The sequence below is a fragment of the Onychostruthus taczanowskii genome, unplaced genomic scaffold (genome assembly GCF_017590055.1).
Source record: "Onychostruthus taczanowskii isolate IOZ18803 unplaced genomic scaffold, ASM1759005v1 scaffold51, whole genome shotgun sequence".
Classification (NCBI taxonomy): Eukaryota; Metazoa; Chordata; class Aves; order Passeriformes; family Passeridae; genus Onychostruthus; species Onychostruthus taczanowskii.
The window spans coordinates 1,238,396-1,263,190 of NW_024502680.1; the positions used below are offsets into that span (position 1 = coordinate 1,238,396).

Genomic DNA, 24,795 nt, shown 5'->3' on the forward strand with positions numbered 1-24,795 from the left:
CACGGTGAAGGCAATCCATCTGCTGTGCTCCCGGAGCTGGTCCTGGCGGAAAGGCCACCCTAGTTCCTCCACGGATCCTGTTCTGTGGCCTCCGAGTGAGGAGCGAATGGGTGCTCCAGCTTTCCCTGGAGCAGCTCCTGCTCTGTGTACAGTTGCTGCAGGCTGATGCAGCCTCAGGCTCGGGGTGCTTTGGTTTGGTTTTGTTTTTTCCCCTTGGCTGACCCCATGTCAGCAGTGCCGTGCCCAAAGATCCCGGGGGTGCCGCTGCAGCAGCTCTGTGTCCCACAGCGGGGCCCGACGGTGCTGCCGGGGGTGCTGGGGCAGACAGGGCCCGGTGCCCGCCCGGTGCCCGCCCGGTGCCCGCCCGGTGCCCGCCCGGTGGGCCCGGCGCTGAGGGCGGGCGCGGCGCGGCCCCTCCCCGGGGCGGTGCCGGGGCCGGCGGTGGCGGCGGAGCGGGGCCATGGTGAAGATCGGTGTCCAGCAGCCGCCCGCGGCGCTCAAGCCGGACAAGGAGAAGGAGAAGGCGGCGGGGGGCGATGGGGTGGCGGGCGCCGTGCTGCTGCCCCCGGGCGCCGTGAGTGGGGCGGGGGCGAGGGGCGGCGGGACTCGAGGGGTGCGGGTGGTGTGGTGCTGCTTCGGACGGGCACCGGCAGAAGTGTCCGGCTTTACCGACGGCTTCGGGGGCTTGGTGGGCGCCCGAAGTTCAGAGGAGCGGGGAGGGGATGGGGCAGGGTAGCGGCGCCGTGGCGCGAGCAGCCGTCCCTGGGCGCCGGAGTGAATGTCCAGCGCACACAGTGGCAGCAGAACTCGTCCCTTCGGGCGGTTTAGCCTGCGGGAATGTAATTTCGGATTGGTCATGGGTGGATTTCAAATCCTAGCATCTCTGAAGGCTTTGGGTTGGCACGGGGAAGAGACAAGAGGAGGAAAGCAGATGGTGCTGGAGAAGGATGGGAAGCAAGGGGCTAAGAGCACAGACCTCTAGATGCTTTGCAGATGGGAGTTGACACGGTGATGTGGAGTCGCTCTGCCGGCTTCAGGTGATGGGTAGGAGAGGGGAGCCAGTGCTCATGCCTGCAGGGGTTGGGATCCCTTCAGGCACAAGGGGAGCGAAGGCACTGGAAGATCCGTGGCAGATGCAGAGCGTGGGCTGGGCAGGGTAGAGCTGTGTGGGTCGCTCCCGGGCCGTGTGAGCCGCGGCCAGGCGCTGTCGGGCCGTGCCGGGGGTGGCACGGGCAGTGCCCCTCTCGAGCAGGGACAGCGAGCCAGGCACGGTTGTGTTTGGCAGGAGTTGGGTGTTTGTGAAGTCTCTGATGCTGGAGAGCCCCACTTGGCAGCCCTGCTGCGAGGGTGGACCTGCTGGGTGGATTCCACACTGTGTAGTGCGAGGGTGTCGTCCTGAGCTGGGCCTGACCCACGGCACCCACTGTGCCTTGTTACAGCGCTCCCGTTTCAGAGGAGGAGTCCTAAATGGCATTTGTGCATTCCTCACAAATCCCTAGGCTGTGCATGTGGTCGGATCATTTATCGAACCCTAGTCTCTCTCTGACTCAAAAACCAATGTGGGAGCTGTGGTTTTGCTCTGTTCCTGCAGCAGTGCAGAGTGTTCCTCCTCATGTGCCTCACCAAACAAGTGGGAATTGCTCTGGAGAACTGCTTTGCAGCAGGGGCTTCAGGAGACTGCTGTGTTCTGCAGAGTTCAGGGAGTCACTTAGACCATGATGATCTGTCCCATCACACACGATGTGCTCGCAGGTCTCGGCTCTGCTGCCAGGGTCTGGCTGTGCTTGGTGTGTCATGATTGCATCTGTTAATCTCACGCCATGGAGCTCTGCAGAGACCTGGGGGAATGTGGCCGACTGTGACCTCTCAGTGATTTCCTGACTGTATTTCCTAATTACAAACCAAGGTGCTGGTTTTCTTCCTGCTTCTGATGTCCAACCCTGGAAGCTGACTGTCACACTGGACTTCCAGCTCATCCTGCCATTAAACCAGCTTTCCACAGCCAGAAACTCAGCTCTGCAGTTGATCCTGCATGAGTTCAGGCGGAATGTGTCTATTTCTCATGAGCACTGTGAGAAGAGCAGTTTAAAAAGTAATAAAGTAACAGATACTTGTTTCTATCATTAGTGCTGCCAGATCCCAGCAATCAAAATTATTCTGATTCAGGTCCTGCCAGATGTATGAAATTGGCTTAGGTAGCAAATAATAAATTTTGGGGGTTTTAAGTTGCCTTGGGCTTTTCTCTGACTCTTGGAAGGCATGGTGGTGTTCTTTTAAGCCCACCTCTGCGAGCTACAAAGGAACCTAAAAACATGAATTTAGAACAAAGACTCCAAAAGAGTCTCTTGATTCCAGCAGACAGACATGTAAGAACATCAACAAAAACCCATGAAACAAGGGCAGGAGTGGGTTACAGTGAGTCTGTGCAGTGTGAGGATGTCCAGGGAGCAGCACATCCACTGACATCAGGTGGCCTTTTCCTGATGATGTTTTTCAGACCATGGCAGTGGATTCTTTGTTGTGCTTGGGCTTAGCTGGACCTTTACCTTTGTAAAACACCCAGCTTGTGGTGTTGGTCTTTCCGTAGCCAGGCTTTCTTGCCATACTCCTGCTGCCAATAATTTCTGTCTGTGTGTGTATCTCTCAAGATGCCTCACAGCAAAATGGCATTGGTGACATGCAAACAAGATGCTCTGCATTCCTTTCCTCTTTGATCTCATAACTTCAATCCCAGTGATAGGAGCCAGAGCTGGGAAATGATTCAGCGGCAGCTTCTGCAGCCTGGGAATGGCAGGTGCTCGGTGAATGCAAAGATGCAGCAGGCAGGAAGATGTCTGTAATGCTAATGTGTTCTGAAAAGTGGTAGGTGAGGAGTCGTGACAGCAAGCTTGCATGTGCTGAGCCTTGTTTCTCCCCTGCACAGCTTGGCTTGAATCAGCAAGAATGTGCAGTTTAAACTCCTGTCAGAAAAATCCACGTAATTTTGAGACTTGCAAGACTTTAAGAGATTATGGAAGAAACAATCTTGTCATTAAGTAGGAACTGTGGGGATGCAGCAGTCTTGAGCAGAAGGCAGCTTGAAGTTATGCAGCCAGTAAAATAATCCCTCGTGTTCATTGGAAAATATTTGTTCAGATGCAAAACAGTATTCCGTAAGTTTTAGCTGAACTCCATATTTGCAGTCTAAAATGGAAATAGGCACATAGGCTGTGTCAGTAACTGCCCTGGGAAATATGCTCCTTGTGATTGTGATGAATGTTGAAATGCACAGGAACCAAATAAAACTTATAGCTGGAGCTCTCTAGTCAAAATGTGGGTTGGGTTTTTTGGGGCTTTTTTTGATCCCTTGTGCACCCCTCTAATAATTGCTCGTTATTTGGCAGAGGCAGTGTGAGAGCCAGAGGAGAAGGGGTTTCACTAACAGCTGCTGCCCGACCTGGTGTCGATGAAAGCCCCGGAGGGCACCTCTCAGCCCTCCCTCTGTCCAGAGCGGGCTCTGGCTGCCCCACTGGCCTGGCTGAGGGCTGTGCCCGGCACTCGGTGCTGCTGGATGGGGGAAGTGGCCTGACAGCCAACACTGCAGCACAGCCCGGTGTCTGGGGGACAGGGGGAACACGTCTGTGTGATCCAGGGGCTGCTCTCACAGGAGTCTGTTGTCCTGCCTCTGGAAAAGGACTGCTCATGCAGTCCTGTTTGTCTCTGGAAGGATGAGTGTCCAAGGCAGGGCAGTGTTTGCTCAGGTCTGGCTCATGGGAGAGAAGGGTTTTACAGGCCAAGCAGGACTGGGAGAGCTCTCTCCATATCCACAGCCTGGTGAGCCTGCTGGAAACACCTTGGCAGTGGCTCACAGCCCCGGGGGCTGCGAGGGGCTTTCCAGGGTACACACAACCTGTCTGCAGGCTGCGACTGATGTTTTGCTCTTGGCTGGTTGCAGTAATACCAGGCTTTGATTTGATGTCTTTCATCCCATCTGCATTCCCAAAGTCTTGACAAGACTCAGTGGTCTTTGGATCACACCCTTCCTGGTTGTGTGGAGAAGTTTTTCACAAGGAGCTGCTTGCTGCCTGTGCTGGATCCATCCAACCCTTCTGTGTCTGGGTGGTCTCTCTGTAGCTGCACCTCAGGACCTCTGTCTGCTGGGTGCCTCAGCTCCTGGCTGAGCTGTCCCAGCCTCCTCCTTGTTGCCACATCTCCCACACCCAGCATGGTTGCCCTGCTTGGCAGAAATAGCAGGGCAAAGCCTGAAAACCATGGGGAGCACGTTCCCTGAGGACCCCTCTGGTGCCCAGGAAGCTCTGTTCCCTGTGACTGCACATCTCCCCAGTGAGGAGGAGGTCTGCTGTGGATGTGGTGCTCTTAAGCAGGCAGACAGTGCCTCAGTGTTGGGGCTGGTGCTGTGTCCCTGCTCCCCTGCCTTTCCTGATGCCCAGCTGGCCATGGAGAGCTGGGAATGCTTTGCATTTGCCCGAGCAAGCCCAATAGGATCAGCGCTTTGTGGTGGCAGCAGGGCAGCAGTGCCACTTCTGCCTCTCCCAGGGGTTTGGTGCACCTTGAGCAGTGATGCTCCAGAGCTGGGCTCCAGCTCAGGGGGCACGTGGAGGAGCAGTGGCTCTTTGGGCACATAAAGCAGAGTCACACCAACCTGTGGATGCTGCTGTGCCGGTGCAGTGTTGGGTTTTGTGAGGGACTTTGCAGAATATTGTGAGGTGGGAGACAGATGGTGAGGGAAGGGGATGTGAGGAAGAGTCTTTTAAAAAGAGGCTTTTTCACAAAGCAAGCTGTAAATTCAGAGAGAGGAAGGAAAAGCTTGCTGGCAGCAGTGTGCATTGATTGTGCTCATTGACTTGTTTGCAGGCTTGAGTCCAGGCTTGAGGCTCTCGAGCTGTGGGGGTTCTCACCATGTTCAGGCTTAGGGAGTTGAATATGGTAGATCCTAATTTTAAGAAGCAGCCTCCTGTAATAGAAGGTTATTCCTGGTCTTTGCCCAACCCTCCTATAACCACGTGGGCTGAAATGGTGATTTCTTTTTGTGGCCTGTACGGAGTTGTTGGCTTAAAGAGAAGCACTGTCATTTGGTTTTGGTTCTCTGCGGTTTGGGGATGCCTTGGAAGCAGAGGAAAAGGTCTGAATTGGGAAAAAAAAAAAAAAAAAGATGTCTCTGGACTCCTTGCTGGATCTGCTGTAGTGAAGTACTAGACTTCAGTGTCTTACTGGACTCCAGACATGAATATTTGATATTCCAGCTGAGCATGACAAAGGATCTGGCTAAAACTGGCAGAGGGATTAGGACAGAGAATATCTATTCCAAGCAGAAACATGTAGCTGTCTTTCACCAAAGAGATGTAGACTGAAGAGCTGGAGACCGAGGAACTGGAAATAGCTGTCCACAGGTTTGTGTTCTCTCAAAGCTGGGGGAGACCTGGAGCCAGCCCAGCTTTGCATGGAGGAGCTCTTCACATGGGAAGAACCGATTGCGTTTACTCGCTTTGGGCACAGCGGTTTTGGTGAGGGTTTTTTTTTGGCAAAACACAGAACACCGAGAAATACCTTTAAAAAAAAAAGAATTTCGAAGGGTACAAATGAACCAAAAGTAAGTATGGGACAGAAGCCCAGAAGAAGGGAGCTGCATCCAGCAGGGCACTGCAGGCAGGTCTGGAGAGATGGAGGGTGAGGTGTTCCCATGCGCCACTCTGCGGTTCCTGATTTTGTGCTATGAAATGTTTGCTCATTACCAGGTTTACAGGAGATGGAAAAGGCATCTTCACTTGTAGGTATATCTTTCCTTCCCAAGTGATGTGTGAGAACCTAGGAATGTTTGGGGGTTTTTTAATGCCAGTGTTACCATTTGAAGGAGGACAGTGTGAGGGTTCTGGTTTTTTTCACTTATCTCTCTGCACTTGCTTTTCCAGAGTTGTTTTCCTTGGTGCCATGCGCTACCTTTGAAGTCAGTTTGAACAACAAAGAGAAGGGTAAATTTGCCTCCTCTCCCTTGCTGTTGTTAAACTAGACACCTTTTCTTTGTGGTAAATTTTCAAGTGTAGGATTGACTGTCAGAGTTTTCCTATACTGTTGCTGGGAGAAGAGATAATAGCTGTCAGTGTTCTAGAAGGGAGCAGTGACTTCATTTTATGGTGTGTCACTGTGCAAGTCCTGATTTTCAGGGAGGAAGCAAATCTGTAACCTGAAGTCTGGTTCCTTGAAGATGATTGAACTTGTTCTCCAGGAGATGCTGGACTCTGCCCCTCTGCTCGGAGTGATCAGTGCAGGTTTCTGGCTGGAACTGTCCCTCTTGTCTGCAGAACCAGCAGAAGGCAGGATGTTCTTGGGCATCTTGGGCATGGCTGTGTCCTTTCTTCCAGCTTTTGGGAATCAGTAACATCTAGAGGAAGAGTGAGGAGGGACAGTGACCCTTCATTGACCATAGCCAGATCAGCAGTGCTTGGATCTCTTGGTGAGATCCAGAATGCCTGATTTGACCATCTCTGCCTGCCTTGACTGTGCCAGCTCCGAGGTGGGTGCTGTGATTTTAAATTGTACACACCCCAAAGCTCTCCAGACATGGAGCTTTTAGGGGGAAGCAGTGTGAGAGCCCAGTGGCAGTGTCCAGGTGAGTCCTGGGCCCAGCTGTTGCTCTGCTCTGGTGCTTCCTTAGCATCCAAAGGCATCACTAGAGGTGAAAAACTTCAGGTGAAATAGTGTGAAACCTTTTGATGTGTCTTTTCCCTGTCACATTTTCTTCTTTCAGATGTGTTGCCACAGCACCCAGTCCTTCACACCTCTTGCAGAATCAGCCTCTGTCTCCCTTGCCTTGTGCCCAGGGCCACATGCATGGGTAGCTAGCTTGGTTTGTTTTACAGGAGAGCAGTTGTACAATTGCAGTCTGGGAAAAGGGGAGTGTGTCCCAAGGGACAGCTCAGCATTTTGGCTCATGAAGCAGGCTCATGGCTTGCTTCTTCCAAGCCCTGCATGATGGTAGAGGCAAACAGACTGGTTTTGGTAGCAGCTTCTCTTCCCTTCACCCGGGAGGAGAAGGAAGGCTGAGCTACACCAAGAGCAAGCTGAAAGCTGTTGGCATTTCCTTACCTCAGTTTTGCAGTGTTCTTGAATATTTTTGGCATTTGTGAGAGGTCTTTTACGGAATCAGGTGTCTGCCCACCTGCATATGTCTTTAATTTTGAGTCAAGGCTCTCTTGAAATTTGCCAACCTCTCAGTTTAAGACCTTCCCCTATTCCCAGAACAGCTGCTCTGCTTCACTCTTGCTTGAGCTGCCTTTTGCCTATCATTGCTCTAGAGAGGTTTTGAGGCTTAGTGCCAAAGCTTAACCTCCATTCTTCTCCTGGGGAAGATTCCCATTCTTTTAATGCCACCTCCCACTTCAGGGAATCTTTTGTAAAAAAACCCCTAAACAGCCCATGGCCTTCACATGGCTGTGCTGGCTCCTTCCCTCTCCCAGGTGAGGTCTGCCCAGGTGCTCCAGAGCCTTTTAGCTGTGGTCTTGGAGCTGCTCCATGGCAGGGACTGATTTTCCCCATTATTGCAGCGAGTGGCCTGGAAATCAGGCTGTGTTTATCTGAATCAGTATTTTGGCAGTCAGGCTGTTAAACGCCCAGGTTGGGATTTTTTTTTTTGCCACTTTGTCACAGCTGTTTATTTTCTCTCTGCCTGCCTCTCTGTTCAACATGATGCTCAGGGCTTCAGCTGTGAGCGTGGTAAGAACAGTCTTGTTTTTACCAGGGGCTTTGTTAGCTCTGCTAATGCTCTGAATGGTTGTACTACTGGGAGAAGGAGAGGGAGACTGGAATCATTCCAGCTGGAAGTTGTTGTGCTTCTGCCAAAAAAACAAAACAAAACAAAAAAATGGAAATTAATTCCTCACCCCTGTGCAAAGAGGGAGGAGAAACAGCCCCTTAGTTCCATCAAGGGATGAAAAAAGCAGAAAAGAGGGGGATTTATATCTCTCTTGCCAGTGAGGGAGAAGGAAAATATGATCACTGATTGCTTAGGAGCTCCCACATGCTAGGCTGCATTTTTAACATCCTGCTGTCTTTGTCGTATAGCAACAATGCTGGGGGTTTTAATTAGCCAGTGGTTGTTTTTGATATTCTAATTTCCAGCACTGTGAAGTGACTCCTGAGGCAGGTGGCTTTGTTGCTAGTCACATGCTGTGGTGTCGCTCAAAGGTGTGAGTAGATTCATTTATTGCAACTTTTTTGCCTTTAGCTGTGATGGTCTCTTAATTACCAGCTAGCTTTTGGTTTGTGGTTTGTTTTTTTTTTTTTTTTGCTTTCAGGCATCTTTGAGTCCAAAAGTCATCAGTTGTGTTCTCTGTGGAAATGCTGTCGGGTGGCCAGTGCAAGCACTGCTCAAGCAAGGAGTGTGAGCAGGGACTTTGGTTGCCTTGGAAACCGTGTGCCATATATATGTGTGTGTGTGTGTGCTTTCCTCTCTCGTGTTTCCTTTTCTGACCTAGAGCACCAGAAATGCCCTTCAGCCTGGAAGGACTCTCCTTCCATGTGTGGGTTCCTTGAGAGGCCTCTCATTGCCAGTGCAGGGCTCTGACCCCTCTCAGCCAGGGCAGTTCCTCAGGCAGTCTTCCCCCACAGGCTTCACCCACTGTTCTCCTCATTTTGCTTCCTCTCCTCTCTCCAGGCTCTTGAAGACAGGACTCATTTTATGTTCATCTGGCACAGGAGACTTCTTTGGAGTGTTGGGGGTGCTTTGATGGACGCCAGGATGCCTTTGCTGTGATATTTTATTTCTCTGTTCCTCTCCCTCTTCTTGTCTTCCTGTGTCCGCCTTTTCCCTGTGTGTAGTTTCTCACCTCCCTTCTGCAGAGCTTGGCAGGTTCTCCAGTCTGGAGCCTGCCTGCCCACCCAGCTCGCTCTGGCCATCCCTGGGGGCTCTCCACCACTGAGCTCCCCTGTGTTGGAATTCCCGAGTACAGACATAGAGATGGTTGTCTTTGGGAGGCAGCTCTGGATTTCTTCACCTTACGGAGTATCCCACAAGCTCTGCAGTGCTTCTCCTGGAGCAGGGAGCAGCAGAGAGTGCCCAGCCCCTGCGGGTAGCAGGGGTGCTGGCAGTGGTGTGGGTGGATGGGGGCTTTGCTTCACAAGCAGAAAGAGCAGGTTCTGGGTACAGGCACGGGGGTCACTTCCCCAAGAGGGTACACTCTGGCTAAGCCATCACATCAGAGGAGAGCTCAGTCCCTTCCAGCTTACACCTGCTGTAAGTGGCAGCACTGCAGTTTTCCAGCAATCAGCTGTGATGTTTTTCCACTTGAAGTCGGTGGAGGTGCCACTGTTGCAAGTCCTTATGTTTTGTAAAGCAGTTACTGATTTTGCTGTGAGTATGGGACTTGATGTGCTGGAGGTAGCGACCTTGACCTGATATTTTTTCTTTTCCCGTAGTCCATATTGGCCTTTGGCTACCAGAAATTAGTGAACTGCAAGGTAAGTTAGAGTGTTCTGATGAGGGTTTCTTAAGTTTGGAGCCTGCATTCTTTGAGGAAGCCATGGCAGTGTCTGCAGTTATGTCAGTGCATCAGACGTCGAGAGCTCAGGCTGCTGCTCCCTTGAACAGTGTCCCATAGACTGATGACATATTTTACATGGCACTGCTCTCCAAACTGCATCCCTTTGCATTGCATTTCTCTCCTCACTTGTCAGTCATCAAAATCACATCTACTATTTTTAGTCTCCCCACGCTTCTTTTCCTGCTGGGGGTGTATATTTAGACACTTGCCAATCTCTGTCACCAGTCTGTCAGGCCTTGCTACACCTAAAATGAAAGGTTTGAAGCCTGTGTGTTTCAGAAATGCAGGAACCAGGGTTTGTAGAGGACTGCTCTGTTTCTGAAGCTGCAGAAGCAGAAAAGGGCCACGAGCAGAGCCCATCTCTGCCGAGACAATGTGCGACTTGGGAAGGGACCAAGGCATGACACGACACTTCTAATTTTCTCACTTCTGTCATCTTCAGCAAGACATGGGTGATAAAGGAGCAATAATGTCACATTTCTATTTTTACAACCTTCTCCTGTATTAATGAGAAATTCCAAAGGCAGCATCTCACCAGGTATGGTTCTTGTTAACAGCTCCTCCAGCGCTGTGTCCAAAGGCTCCGTGCTGTGAAGTTGGGGGAGCTGGCTCAGCCGCAGGTGTCTGGGAGGTTTCCCTCCTCTGATTCACTGTGGCCTTTGAACTTGATTTCCAAACCTTGGACCAGACATTGTGCCCAGCCAGGTTTCTGTCCCCCACCTCCTCGTGGGAGAACTGTTCCTTAACCATTCAGTACCAAACAGGGATAACAAGACACCAGCCATTTTCATAATGCCCTCAGCAAGACCTGAAATTCCAAAGAAAATCCAAAAAGACTGAATTAGGACTTTTCCCCACCCCTCAAGCTACTTTCAAGCCTCTTCTACCCCATGGTCCGTATCATGCCTCCATCCTTTCACATCTGGGTATTTGTTGCCTGTACTCTGTTGCTGTGCTGGCCCTGTGAGCTGGCAGGGCACTGAGTCATAGTGAAGAGCCTGTTTTATCCGAGGAAAGGAATTCCTTTTTATATTCCAATATCCTGTCTGCTGCGGGTGCTGGGCTGAATGCCTGATAGCAGTCAGAGTCAGCATGTCTGGGAGCTCAGGCTTCTGTGTGGAGCTGCCTCTGACTGTCCCAGTGGAATGAAGGATTATCAGGACAATGCCAGGCAAAAAACCAAGATGTCCAGGTGCTTTTTGTGACAGGTGGGTGCTTTTTCCCCCATTGTCCATGCAGGGGAAGAGCAAGCTGTGGCTTCCCCTTGGGTTGCAGAGCATAAGGAACTCTACCCACTGCCTGTTCTGAAATGGTCCCCTGGAAAGGGAGCTGGCCCACCCTTTCTGTAAGGTCAGCAAAGTGGCACTGTCATGGAAAAATGGAGCAAAGAAGGGATCACTGCGTGGAGAGGCTGTGGGATGCTCTGCAGAGCTGGGGATGTGTCTGTGCATCTTCCACACGTACACATCTGCAGTGCCTGGACTGTGGATGTGCTGCCCTTCTGCCACTGCTGTTGCTTTTGCTTCTGTTCTTTCATGGAGAAACAAATAAATGTTTGTCCTCTGCTCAGCCCAGGGAGGGGAGGAAAGGCCTTATGTTCGTTTTTGTGTAAAATACGTCCAGCTCTTGGAATATTGTGTTTAAAACAATGAAAAGAGGAAAGCCAATTTACTCAGCTGAAATACCTGTCCCTGCCTCTGCCCAGGGATGGTTTTGACCCCAACCTTTCCCATTCCTCTTGGCCAAAAAACCCCAAGCTTGATCAAGGCAGGAAATTAATAGGATGGCTTTTTGCAAGTGGTACATCTGGTTAATGAAATCTCTGGAATATTGTTAAATATCTGGTGAATGTACAGCATTTTTGTGTGTTAATATTTTGATTTTTGTCCTTTGGAAATGCACACCTGGAGGGCATGAACTGCTCTTCAGGAAAACCCTGCTGCCAAGTCTTATTGTCCCCTTGCTGGGGAGCCAGGCATTCCTAGGCAAGAAGAGATGGAAATAATCTGTGATGGATTTTCTGGTTTCTAGAGTACCCTGTTTGTAAACAATTCTACTGCAGGGAGTGGGGGTCCTGTGGGAAAGGAGGTGTGTAGTGGCATGAGCAGGGCAGCAGCCTGTGCAACAAGCTTGGATTTTTCCAGGCTGGTGCAGATGGGGTATCCTGGGTGAAGAGCTGTTGGAGCAGGCTGTGCACTGCTCCATCCATGGGCTCTCAGTGCTGGGGATGCCTCCAGCCCCGAGCCGAGGTGCAGACTGCCATAGCTGCTTTTAATTGTCATTTATTCACAGTGATAAAGGCTGGTGGCCTTTCCATCTGCTGGGCTGAGGGATGGAGACACACATTTTTAGTCAGGTTTTCCAGGTGATTTTTATGCAGTATTTTGCAGGACTGTGTTAACTGTTCCCCTTGGCCTGGCTGGCTGCAGAAGCCACTGCCTAAACTGCTGCTCCATCAGAATGGTTGCTGTTGATTTTTTTCTTTCCTCCCTCAGAATTTGGGGGCTTGTTTAATAACTTCTTCCAGATAAAAGCTCTGCTTTGCTTCTCCCACGTTCTTCCACAGCGCAAAGCTCTGGCATTTTTCCTGAAGCCAGGAATGTTTTGTAGGGAGCAGAACCCATCTTTGGCAGTGAGAGGTCAGATGTCTCACAGTGTCTTTGGTGATGCAAAGAAGACAGAGCTGCCCTAGCAAGTAACAAACCATTGTGGGATTATTTCCCCTCTCTACCATTGTTCAAACACAGCTTTTCCCTTATTGGGAGTATTTTTTTGCCCTTTGAGTTGCTGTGTCCTCACGAAGCCTCTCTCCAAGCCCTCTCTGGAGCCAGAGCTGGCAGCCCACCGCAGGAGCAGCGGTGCATTAACTGCCACAGCAGCCTGGCACCCTTCGGCTATGGTTCACTTGCAGAGCATTAAACATTTTCTCAGCCTTGCTTCAGTGCCAGGAGATCTTCTCCTTCCTCTTCACCCCCACCATCTGCACTCTTTCTGTGATGACAAGTGTCTGGGGAGAGCTGGTTTTGTGAAACACTTGACATCCAGCATGACTCCCTTGTCCTAGCGGTTCATGTCAGAGAACCTTTAAACTTACTCTAGTAATGTGATTTTTTTGTTTCTTTTTTTTCTGTTCTTTGTGGCTTGTCAGAGTTGCTGCCCATTGTCTGCAGAAGGAGAGGAAAAATGTAATATTTTTCAGCTTGCTCATCCCTTTTATTTGCTGGAGGAGCAGCAGCAAACTGATTGCAGTGATCCTTCAGTGCAGGGAGCTGGAGGTGAATCGAGGTGCTGTGGGTCTTTCAGCAGCTGGGATGAAGGAGAAATAAATGTAGATTAATTTCTCCTGGAGGCGTGCTGGAATTGTAGCTGCCCCAAAGCAATTTGGTCTTGGCAGTTATCAGGCTGAATGTGGCTAGGAATAAAAAGTCAGTATCTGGAGGAGTCCCCGTTGGCTGAGAGTGGAGCAGGTGGGAGAGGGTCTGCAGGCTCCTGGCTCTGGCCCTGCTCCTGCATCTCAGTGGAGCTCAGGTGCAGGGCAGGAGCAGGGAATCCCCACCTGGCAGGGTCCCCACAGGTGCCTCAGTGATGCTGAGGTGTCCCAGTCTGGGACAGGAATGATGCCTCTGAGCCTGGCACTGAACTGCTGCTCTTGCAAGGGCTGCTCCGTGGTAGGGGAAGGGGAAAGAGGTGTTTGCTGCCAGCTGGGCTGGGCTGGGCAGAGCTGGGCAGATGCCACCAGAGGGTGGCAGGGGCACAGGGCCCTGTCCTGTTGAGGCTTCAGCACTGGCAGCACCCTGTGGGTCTTGGCCACATTATTCTGGAGACACATCTCTTCCTTTTAAGAAGTGAGGAACCTGAGAAATGAGAGGCTGATGTTTGCTTTCCAGGCTGTTCCTCCCATTCATAGCAGTGTCCAGGTAGCTGTGGAGAGTGTCTGTAGTCAAACCATCAGATCTCAAACTGCACAGAGGGAGTTAATCTGCAAGAGCCCTCCTTGGTGCCTCTCTCCCCAGCCTGCCTGCTCAGCTGAGGGCAGCTTTCAGCTCTTCTGTGTGGAAACTGGGGCATCTCTGAACCAGCTTCTTTCATCTGCTTCTGAAAGGCCTTACATCATTCTGCTTAACATTTGAAGGGTTATTTTGGTAGTAAAAACAAGAGCATCATGGGCTGGGATGAGCTGTCTCCAGGAGGTAACCCTGCCTTTGCACTGCCCTCTGTTTTCAGGGCTGTGACAAGGTGAGCTGGCTACTGTCTGTATAGATTGGGCAGCACTCTGAAGAGGACAGGTCTGTTTTCTTTTGATGCTCTGTCCATTTTCCTGGGAGCTGTGCTGACATGTGCTTGAAAATGAAGTTGAGATCAGTGCATCTGTTTGTGTCAGCTCACCCCAGCAGAGCCAAGAGGTACCTCTCTGGGACCAGTAATTCCCATCACAAAAATTTCCAATTAGAAATTCTGCCGTGAGTGGCAGCATTTAAACTAAAAATTTTGACTATAAATACATAAATGCTGTTACATTCGGTAGCCAGGAACTAAGAGTTCCTGATTTTATTTTTTATTTTTGGTCAGTCTTTACATCCCACTGAAACAAAGCTTGTCTTTGTTCTGAACAGTTGGTGGGAAGCTGATGAGACATATATCTGTGTATGTTCACACAGACACACATTGTTTTTCAATACATACAAATATATAGGTCTATAATGTATATTGTTTGTGTGTCTGGGGTAAGGGAGGCAAAACGCACAAGTGTTTTACTGTTGCCGGGTGTGAAGTAGCTTAGCAGGGCAGTGCCTGCTCTGTTCATTGCACAATACAACTTCTTTGGATAGGACAGCAGGTTTCTGGTGCCCCAGAGCACTCTTTGTGTGGAAGAGCAGGTTGCTGGTGCCCTGCAGCACCCTTGGATGGAGCAGCAGGTTGCTGGTGCCCTGGAGCACCCTTGGATGGAGCAGCAGGTTGCTGGTGCCCTGCAGCACCCTTTGGATAGAAGAGTGGACTGCTGGTGCCCTGGGAGCACCCTTGGAGAGGCCAGCAGGCTGCTGTGGCCCGGAGCAGCAGCTGAGGCTCGGTGTTCCATCCGCAGGAGGAGCCGGGCCCCGCGGCGCAGGGCCGCCGCTCGTCGCTCAGCGGGGTGTGCTACCTGACCATGGGCCTGCTCGTGCTGCTGCTGGGGCTGGTCTTTGCATCGATGTACGTCTACAGATACTTCTTCATCACCCAGGTAGGAGAGACTTGGCAAGCACTTCTGGCTCCATCAGCCCAAGCTGGCACCTTTGAGAGAGGTGCTGCTGGTTTTTGTTGCCCTGCACTGTGCTAACTCAGGAGCCAGGTTGCTGGGCACTGCAGATGAGGCATTTCTTAAGGTGGTAGGCTCAGGCTGACCTCCATTCCCAGTGCCAGGAAGGGCCTTCCAAAAACCCTCCCTTGTGGCTTTGTTTTGCTTTCTTTTCAACTGCATAAAAACATCCTTCCAGTTGTACCTTCTAAACCCCACATCACTGCTGTCTGGGCTACAGCAGTCTGAAAGCATGGCTTGTAGGGGGAGAGCAGACCTGGAGAGAACAGGGGAGTACAGGCAAGGGAACAGCTTTTTGCAGTAGGTTTTGTAGGCTCTAGCACAGAAAAACTCTGTGGGTGTGACAAAAATAGGTGCTGCTATTAATAAAGCAAGCAGAGAAGTAAGAACTAAGTGGGAGATGATGTAGAAAGTGAGCCCTCAACCTCCATTAAATTCAGCACCTTTTCTTCCACATAGTCTTTGCAAAGCCTGGCCTGGCCTGGCCAAGGCACTGGGCTGGCAGCACTGTGGAGCATCAGAACACAGGGAATGAGACAGGGCAGAGCTGCTTTTTGAGGAGGAAACTGCTGAGCTCTGGCTTGCTGAGTGTTTAGCCAAGAAACCCCAGAGCACTGATTTGCACTGGAGCCCTCGTTGTGCTGTGGAGTGGCTATTAGTGAATGAGTTCTCCCAGGACTGCTGCTGCCTTCATCTCTGCAGCCAGCACTTTTCCACTCAGCAGAAGAGTCTTTTTATATACTCCTTTTCTCCATAAATTTCCTTGCTGTTAAATTAATTTGCAGTCTTTGTTTCAAGAAATCATCAGTGCTTTACTACCCATTCTCACTTACACCTCATCTGGAAACGCTGTGACTAGCCCCAGGGCTACACCCCCTTACACACAGCCCTGTCCCAGGTGAGGACACCTGTCCCTGGGCTTTTGGTGGAGGCACTTCCCTAGGAGAAGCAGCCCTGGCCCCAAGGGAGACCCTGGCAGGGACACCTCCCAGGCTGCTCAGAGAACAGCAGCTCCTGTTTTGCTGCAAGGTGAATCCACTTTGTTTTGATGTGAGGTGAATCCACTTTGTTTTGCTGCATTTGCCACTCCAAGCTACAAGGGCCTCTAGAAATGGTTCTCTACTTGGCCCAAGCTTCCATGCCTCCCAGAAAATAGGCAGTTTTTTCTCTGCCTCCTGTGGAAAAATGCACTTACTGGAAGCCACGGCCATGGAGGGATGTGAACAGCCTGGTGAGGAAAGAGAAGAGCTTGCAGGCAGTCAGTTTGCCTTTCTGAATTACTCCTCATGAAAGCCGGCAGGGATTTCTTTATTCCGTTTGCACCTGGCTAGCATGAAGTGAGATGTGATCATTTCACAAGGGTCATTTGCACTAGGTTCACCAAGAATGTTTTCTGGTAAAAAGCTTGATCTTACAATATTTTCAAGCATCTGAGGAGTGTTTTACCCAGCAGGGGTACACTCCTGCCCATGCTTGCTGTAGCTGTTGAGGGGGTGTGTTGTACCCCTGCCTGGATCTGTCCCCACAGCTGCCCCGTGAGAGCGTGTTCCACTGCGGGGTCCTGTACGAAGACTCGCTGTACTCGCCCTTCAGAGGGCAGCTGGAGCTGCACGAGGATGTCAAGATCTACATTGAAGAGAACTACGAGCAGATCAATGTCCCAGTGCCCCAGTTTGGAGGGAGCGACCCTGCAGACATCATCCACGATTTCCAGCGAGTAAGGAGCTCCTGGGGCCTGTGGGGGCACAGCATGGGGCTGGGCTGGGTGCACCAGCTCCGTGTTCATGGCCTAGCACTGTCACTGTTGTCACATGATCTGTTCCTGAGCTGTCCTCCAGCCCAAGGCCCTCTCCAGGTTTTTCCAACCCATTCTGCTTTGCTTGGTAGTGAGGTTTGTTTAATGCAGTGTCCTGTGTTCCCTGAATTCCCTGTTCTCACCCATTTTCCCAGCCAGAGTTCGTTGCAGAGGTTCAGTTGTGTCATTGCTGTGCTTGGCATGCAGGGTCTGACAGCGTATCATGACATAACACTGGACAAGTGCTACGTCATCGAGCTCAACACCACCATCGTGATGCCTCCTCGCAACCTGTGGGAGCTGCTGGTCAACGTGAAGGTACAGCTGCAGCCCTGCTCCTTCTGCATGCTTTCCTTCAGTGGGCTCCTGGGTGCCAGCTGGCAGCTCCTGGGAAATCAGAACTGCTGAGTCTGGGGAAGTGAGCCTTGGCCCTGGGTCTCCATGTAGAGTGAAGGCTTCAGCAGGTTTAGCTGAAGTAGTGATTGTGCAGACAGCACAGTAACGCTGGCATGATGATCAGCCTGACCAGGGAGACACACAGAAGCAGCAGGTTCCTTCCCTCTGGTCTTTACTGATTGTAGGAATCAAGAGAAAAAAGAAAAAAATTCCTTCCTTTCCCCCTCCTGTGTTTTGCATTGTGGTTTGCCAGTTGCAGAGCTCTCAGTGTCCCTTGGGGAGGAACAGGCCTTCAACACTCACCTTTTGGGGGGAGTCTGTGCTGCCCTCCCTTCTGGGCTGCAGCACCAGGCTTGGGCTCATGCAGTTATGCTCACAGCCAGCATTAATTTGGTTTAGTACCAGCGATTTTGTTCAGTTCAGAAGCCTGTGCTGCTTCTGCTGAAAGCAGCCATCTTAAAATAGAATACTATTTAATCTTCACAGTAGGAAAAAAGCACAGGATTTTTCAGACTGCAGAAGGTACATCTCTGTCTCAGTCTTCTGCAGGTAAATCAAGGCACTGAGCCTGGGTCTTTTATCAGTCCTGTGAGGGTCTGTTTAAAAGAAAGGGGGGGGAAAAAAGACAATCTAATTCTTACTCTTTCTTAAATTCTCTTTGCTCACTTCCTACTGTGTGCAGTATGGTGAACTTTGCAGTGTGAGCTCAGAGACAAACAGTTATGCCTGGAGAGAGCCTGATCTCCAGTCCCTGTCAGACTCCCAGTTTGTTTCCTAGCAGTCCTCACAATTTCATGCACTGTGACTGTCTGGCAAATGTGCTGGGAACCCTGCTGGGATACAGCACACATTTACTTACAGCTTGCTCCAGGCCTGTCACAGCTTCTGACCCTAGCAGGTGACCAGTCCCTGGGGCAGAGGGAAATGGAAAAGGCAGGACTGCACAAGCTGAGAGAAAACAACTGAGAGATTGGGAATGTTGGTCACATCCTAAAATAACAGATAGGAACTCTCGGTCAGTGAAAATGATGCATTGTCATTGAATTTAAAAAGGGGATAACAATACAATTAAAGTGGTCTTATGTGCTTGAAGAGCCCAAAGCAGGTGTGAGTTTAAATAACCTCCTGATTATTGAGGTGGGTGTTCAGTAGTGTCCAGTCTGTTTCTGGAGGCTTTAACCTGTACCTTAGAGACATTCTTTTAAAGTGGTTAGCTTGGTTTTGGACTCAGAAAAAGTTTTTCACCATGAGGACAGTGAAGCAGTGGAACAGGGTACCCGGGAAGGTTGTACTGCCTCCTTGAAATTCTTGAAGGTTTTCAAGACCAGGTGGGATAAAGTCCTGAGGTCCCTCCCCAGCTGAATTAGCTGTGATCCCATGGGCTTGTCATCTTCATGGCCATATGTGGGAGGGGTGGCCTTACTGGTCAGGCAGAAAGCTCAAATTTATTCCTGCTGCAGGGAGGATCTTTATGATGTTATGACTTGCCCTGCTGCTCAAAAGTGCTGCCTTTTGGATGCTGGGTGAGCTTTGTTGGTCCTTGGACTTGGAGACTTTTGCCTTCTCTGCATCTCTGAATGCAGAGAAGTCCCTAGTGAATGAAACTAATTCCCAGCAGAAAGTTTAGTTTTGGACCTGTTCAGTGACTGCATTCCTGTTTCTAAAATCAAATCACAGTCCAGCAATTAACTCCAGCAGACTGGGGCAGCACAGGGAGTTGGGGAGCCTCCTTTGCTCTTTCCTCCCTGCCAGCCTGGTGCCAGGGTGCCCCTTTGCAGAGTGGCTGCCCCGTGCCCTGTGCCTGCTTCTTTCAGGCTTTATTCTGCACAGGTGTGACAGTTCAGTGACCAGGGCTGCATCAGTGTCTGACATAAAAGGATGCTCCCCCCATGCAGCAGCAGGAGATTGGAGGTGACTGTCATGGTTTGACACCAAACCAGGTGCCAATATTCAAATCCAAGCACTGATTGGTTTGACCACAACCTCCCAAAAAAATTCACTTCCTTCTCAGCCTACGACAGTGACCCAGTTAAATGATGGATGATCCACATCTCTTGCAGGACACAAGATGCTCAGAGCTTTAGCTTGCTGAAAGTTCTTGGCAGAGACTTGAAGGTACTGTCCTTGTTACACAGTCCTGCCATGGGGGAATGGTGATTCCCCCTTCACCTGCCACAGCTATTTCCACCTGAGACAGTGAAGAAACTGGTTTGTGTGCTCATGTCTGTCTCTCTGAGCAGTCTCCAGGCCAAGGGTGTGGCACATCCTGAGCCCCAGCCCTGGCTGTTACTGTGACAGCCCCTGCCAGGAACTGCATGTATTTTACAGTCCTTCTCCCCCTGAGAATCAATAATGGAATTCCCTGCAGAACTGTAGTGTTAGTGTAGTACAAACTGGCAATAATTCTCCAATCCAGCAGTGTTAGAGGACAGCCTTATTGATCTACCTGGCTGTGCCAGCCCAGCAGCACAACACTGAGTTAAGGTAGTGTGTTTCCAGGTATGTCTCTGTGGAGATAACCAGTCCTGGGAAACAGAAGAGGTGATACCTGAAGTAGTGCTGCTATTGATTGCTTTTCACCTTGGTTATTGCCTTGGTTTGAAAAGACAGGTGTCTGCTAAGAAATGCAGGAGCCTCCCTTGAAATGAAAAATGCAAACCCCCTCCCTCTGAATTGTTATAATTTTGAAACTAAAAGGCTATCAGGCAAAGATATGGGAATAGGAATGATAGTTCTTTACTAGGAAAATTAAAAATACAAATACAATAGTACAAAAAAAACGACAGTCACAGAGTCAGAACATGCCCTGGCCCCTGTGTGTCAGGGTGGTGGCACAGTCCCATCCCATGGGGACTCAGCCCTCCTGCAGTGCCAGCTGTGCTTCTGCTGGAGCAGGGATCCTGCACAAGGCTGCAGTTTTCCTCTGGAGCTCCAGGGCTGCTGTGGATGGGCCTGCTCTTCCTCTGGGAATGCAGGGCAGGAGAAAGCTGCTCCTCTGGGAATGCAGTGGGCAAAGGCTGCTGTGCTGTTCCAGGCTCAGATTGTATCCAGGTAGGAATGCCTGGCTCCTGCCCTGGGCGGAGCATCTCCCCATGGGATGATGGAATTTGATCAGCCCTGCAGGGACACTCCCTGGCCATGGACAGCAGAGATCTGCTGGAGGGAGGATTGGCTGTGGGAGAGATAAAGAAAACTGCCCCATGAACAGCAGAGAACTGCCCAGCTCTGACAGATGGGGATAGAATACACACCCAGCTATACCTTTCAACTTGAAACAGTTATGCTTACCTTGGCCCCAGGGTCTGACAGTTCTTTTATTTCTTTGACTCTTCTTAAGGGAAATGGACTAGAGGTGATTCTTTGCTTCATGATCTAGTTACCATCTACTCACAAGTGCCCCCTGGCCCAGGCTGCACTTGTTACACAGCTGTTTGTTCCTACAGCAATGTCCAAACATGAAAGATGCCCTGAGCACCTGGGAATGAGCTTGCAGAGAGTCTCCAGTACTGAGCTGAACTCTTTCCTGCAGGGGAAGATGTGACCTCCATCCCTCGGGGACACATAGAAACCCCTGGTAGCTTTCTGCCATGACACTTCACTCATCACCCTGGCCTTCATAGTGGCCTCTACCCCAACAGCAGGGATGTCACTGTGCCAGACATTTCTGGGACAATGAAGGTGTGTGGAGAGCTCAGTTCTTCTCGAATGTGGTACCCATGGCAAATCTCTAGTCCCCATTCCTGTGGGCACTAAGGGCAGGACATCATTGTGGCTCTGCTGAATGGACCAGAGAGGAGAGGAGAACGTTGAAATCTGAGCTGGGCTGGTGGTATTGGGTTTTTTCTTTTGAAGTAAATGTAGAGTGCACATTTCATGGGAGTTCCTGGAATTCTGGTTAAGCTTTTATTTCTCTCCAGATGGCTTTGTTGTACTCTCAGAGTTACAGTTTTGGGCATCCTGCTCTAAAATTTGGGTCAGTTTATAACAGGGTTGATCCTACACTGACTTCACCCCTTATGTGAACATTCCATTTTTGGATCTCATCTGTTTTGTGTGCACTGTGCTAGTAGCACGGGACAGTTTCTTGCAAGGACAAGGTCACATGTTAACTGGCCTCAGTAAGTGGAGCTTGAGCCTCAGCAGCAAAGGAATTTTCTACAGTTTGGTTGTCCATGGTGCTCTGCATGAAACAGTTGTGTTCAGGGAGTGTTTGTGCCTTATTTCAGTGGAAACTCTGTCATTTCAGAAAGGGACATATCTGCCTCAGACGTACATAATCCAGGAGGAGATGATCGCCACGGAGCACGTCAGTGACATGGAGCAGCTGGGCTCCTTCATCTACCGCCTGTGCAGCGGCAAGGAGACGTACCGGCTGCGGCGGCGCGGCGCCCGCCGGCGTGAGAGCCTGCCCCTGTCCTCACCCTCGTCACAGCCTGTCCCTGTCCTCAGCCACATGAGAATGCTGTCCTATCCTCCTCACTCACATCACAGCCCTGTCCCATCCTCCTCACCCCACACCACAGTCCTGCCCTGTTCTCACCCCTCATCACAGCCCTGCCCCTGCTTCTCACCCTCATCACAGCCCCGCCCCTGCTCCTCACCCCACGTCACGGCCCTGCTGTGCTGGTGCAGCCATGCTGGCCTCTTCATGGCCACAGCTGGGTTTCCCTCTGGGGGTTTGTCTTGAGGCATTTCCCATCCAGTTAATCCAAGCCCAACTTCAGGATGCTGCTGCAAATGGATGCTGACTGCTGTGTGTCATCCATCAGCCCAATACAAATCCTGCAAAAATGATTGCAGGAGCCAGCAATTCATTTACACGTGGGCTCCTGGGGCTGAACTAATAGCAATGCTGTTGGGAGTTGTTTGGGAAATTTCCCTAATGAAGGCACCCGATTCAGTGGCAGCTCTTCAGAGCAGATTAGGTCTGCAAATTGCCTTTAATTAATTAAGTTCATAATAGTATGGAAAACATTGTGAAGAGGGAACATTGGACTGTGGAAAAATGATTTCATGGAAATTAGCAATATGTACCTTATAATGAAATGGTAACATTGCTGCAAAATACTCTTTAATAGCAGTATTTGTATTAAGTTGCTTTTAAGGCATGCTTAAAGGCTCACCTGGAACATGGACCTATCCAAACAAGTGGGGTTTGGATCTCCGGGAAGCTGCAGGGTGCAGAGGTTCCCATGGCTGTAGCTGATGGTGCTTTTCCAGTTGGAGCTGCAATGACATGGAGGAGCTGCTGGCACACATTGGTTGCTGCTCCCATGGAGCCCTGGCATGGTCCTGCTTGTCATTGGGGCACCATGGGTTTGCTGTAAGCGGGGAGGAGCTGCCAGCAGATCTGCCCAGAGCTGCGGACCTGCATTTGGAGGGCATGGGGAAGTATTACCCAGGGGGAAGCATTAGCCCAGGCTGGGGCCACAGCAGGATCGATCAGGCATGCAGGGATACAAAGGAGCAGGTGTTCTAAACACTTCTTGGCTGCATCCACGGCTGTCTCTGTACCAGCCTGTGACTTCTGCTGGTTTATTGGGGCTTTCTGGTCCCTGAGATAACACTGAGATGCTGTCAGCTGAAACCAGCTGTTGCCAGATGACTCCTTCAGCCCATAGCAGCTTTTACTGCAGGACTGTATCCTAGAGAAGATTGTTAATTCTTCCATGGACCAGATAATGCTGCTTTCTGTATGGGCTATGTTGTCCCCCCATTTCAGTGTTCAGAAGTTGCATCTCATCTGCTTTCCTTCCCCTCCTTTGGTTTTTACAGATTATAATTTGTTGATTCACCTCTCTCCTCTCTTTAAATCACTTCTAGGTATCAGTCGACGTGAGGCTGGAAACTGTCATCGCATTCGTCACTTTGAAAACACTTTTGTGGTCGAAACTGTTATCTGCCAAAAGTCATAAAGCCACTCTCCAGATGTAACCTTCCTTGGCTTTGCTTGCACACACATGCTCTCAGCCCTCTCTTTAGACATGGTAATCTGGCTACTTTTTATACTGCCCCCAGCTTGTGCAGCTCTAACCTCTGGGGTCCTTTGTGGCCCTTTCTTCCCTGCTACCTACCCAAGACATTGGCTGGGCTTAAATTTACACAGTGCTCCAAGATAACTGGGGGTAGATGCAGCTTCTTCCACACCACAGGATGGGAATCTCTTTTGGGAGCAGGTTTGGGTAGAAGGGATGGCTGAGAAGCAGGAATGCTGGAAATAGGTGCTCTTTTCCTGGCTGAGCAATTTCAGGCTGGGATATTGCTCTGAGGCTGCTGTGGCACTGGGACAGAGGGTGTATGCACAAGGGGAGGATTTCCATTTTGGGGCTGATATAATGACCTAAACCAGGTGCACTTAGGAAAGGAGTAGTTGTGAAGCTACAGACAGGGCAGTTTGAGAGCTCAGCAGAGGGAAGGTGGTGTCAGCAGCTGAACTGGTAGTTACTGGCAAGTCAAGGAGCAGATTTTTCAAATCTTTTAACAGTGTGTATTCTTGTGTAACTCCTCCAGCGAAAGCTGTTTTGATAGTAATCACTGTAATCCAGCTGTGTATCACATTAGCTGCAGGCACCAGTGGAGTACAGATACTGATACGAGGCAAGATTCGGCTGATCAATATACTGCAGAGAAATTGTTTGAACAAAACTGCATTTCTATTGATCATCAGACAAAAGAATTGCAGAGTAATTAAATATTCTTCCCTCCATTCCATAAATGTAGTTAAAACTAATTAGGTTCTTGAAATGCAGGCAGTTTTTTGGCTTGAAAGAATGGGGTGAGTTTCAACTTGGCACATTCTTGTTAATTGGTTTCCAGCAAATCTGGACCTGTTCACCATCTGTTGAAATGAGCTTGTTGTTTTGGAAGAGGAAGGATAAAGTAAATGCAAGTACAATCATTAACTCAGCAGAACCAAAATGCAAAGTTAATATATTTTAAACTTCTGAGTGTTAATTTTATGAGTTAATTATGTGAAAACAAAACAGGATCTCAGGATGGTCATGTAATGCAATAGGAATTAGTATATCGTTAGAGGCTGAGTATTTGTTATTTTACATAAACATAGCTATAAATATTAATTTCAAGTAGAGGAGGGAACTTTGGTTTCATTCTGCTTTAAGCTTGATGTAGAATGAAGAATTACGTGCACTTCTTGCAGGTTGGTGTGGAAAGTTTCCCACTGCCAGATGGGTATTTACTTTTCTAGCATTGTGTTTTCCCAGCAATAACTTGCTGCTAGCCCCAGCCTTTAATTGCCAAGAGGATGACAAGAAGCGGGTCAGAGAATTGGTTCACTTAAATGGCAGTAACTGGTAAATTTAAGCCCTGCATTCCTCTTCATTTCTAGAAGCCTGAGCCTGCACTCAGGTGCCATACAGGCCTCTTGCCCTCCCCTCTGGTTCTGCATGATGCAACTGGTCATTGGATGTGCTAACTGTGCAGTCCCGCAGCTGTCAGGACAAACCTTGGTTCTTTGGGGTCAGCTCATGTAGTCACTGTTCCATAGGATGAGAATGCAGTTGTAGAAAGAAAATATAAGATGCTTTGTATATTTTGTCTGGTGGGAATCTTCTTAGGAAAAACCCATGGGATAATAAAGTCTTTTACCTCTGATCTGTGAAGTGTGTGTTTCTCTGGAAGGGGAAGCACATGCCCTCCACAAAGCTGTTGCTGATGGGAGGCAGCTGCTGGGGGATCCAGCCCAGTGGGATGGAGGAGCTGGGCAGTGGGAGGATGCTGCAGTGGGGAGGCCCTTCCCGAGCTGATGGGAG

The 24,795-nt window shown here is 50.1% G+C and overlaps 1 protein-coding gene across 1 annotated transcript; it reads left to right on the forward strand.

Moving 5' to 3' along the window:
* Window positions 1–431: 431 nt before the first annotated feature.
* ITM2C (integral membrane protein 2C) lies at window positions 432–24,637 on the forward strand. The gene is made up of 6 exons (XM_041416347.1): window positions 432–574; window positions 14,620–14,757; window positions 16,361–16,549; window positions 16,835–16,945; window positions 21,270–21,420; window positions 22,847–24,637. Exons 1-6 carry the CDS (start codon window positions 461–463, stop codon window positions 22,936–22,938), a joined length of 795 nt encoding a protein of 264 aa, XP_041272281.1. The 5' UTR covers window positions 432–460; the 3' UTR covers window positions 22,939–24,637.
* The last annotated feature ends 158 nt before the right edge of the window (window positions 24,638–24,795 follow it).

Excerpts from the sequence above, each read along its gene's own strand:
- ITM2C (XM_041416347.1), top strand. The coding sequence starts at position 461 with ATGGTGAAGATCGGTGTCCAGCAGCCGCCCGCGGCGCTCAAGCCGGAC. Across the intron at positions 575-14,619 it reads TGCTGCTGCCCCCGGGCGCC|GAGGAGCCGGGCCCCGCGGC; the intron begins GTGAGTGGGGCG and ends TTCCATCCGCAG. Across the intron at positions 21,421-22,846 it reads GCGGCGCGGCGCCCGCCGGC|GTATCAGTCGACGTGAGGCT; the intron begins GTGAGAGCCTGC and ends AATCACTTCTAG.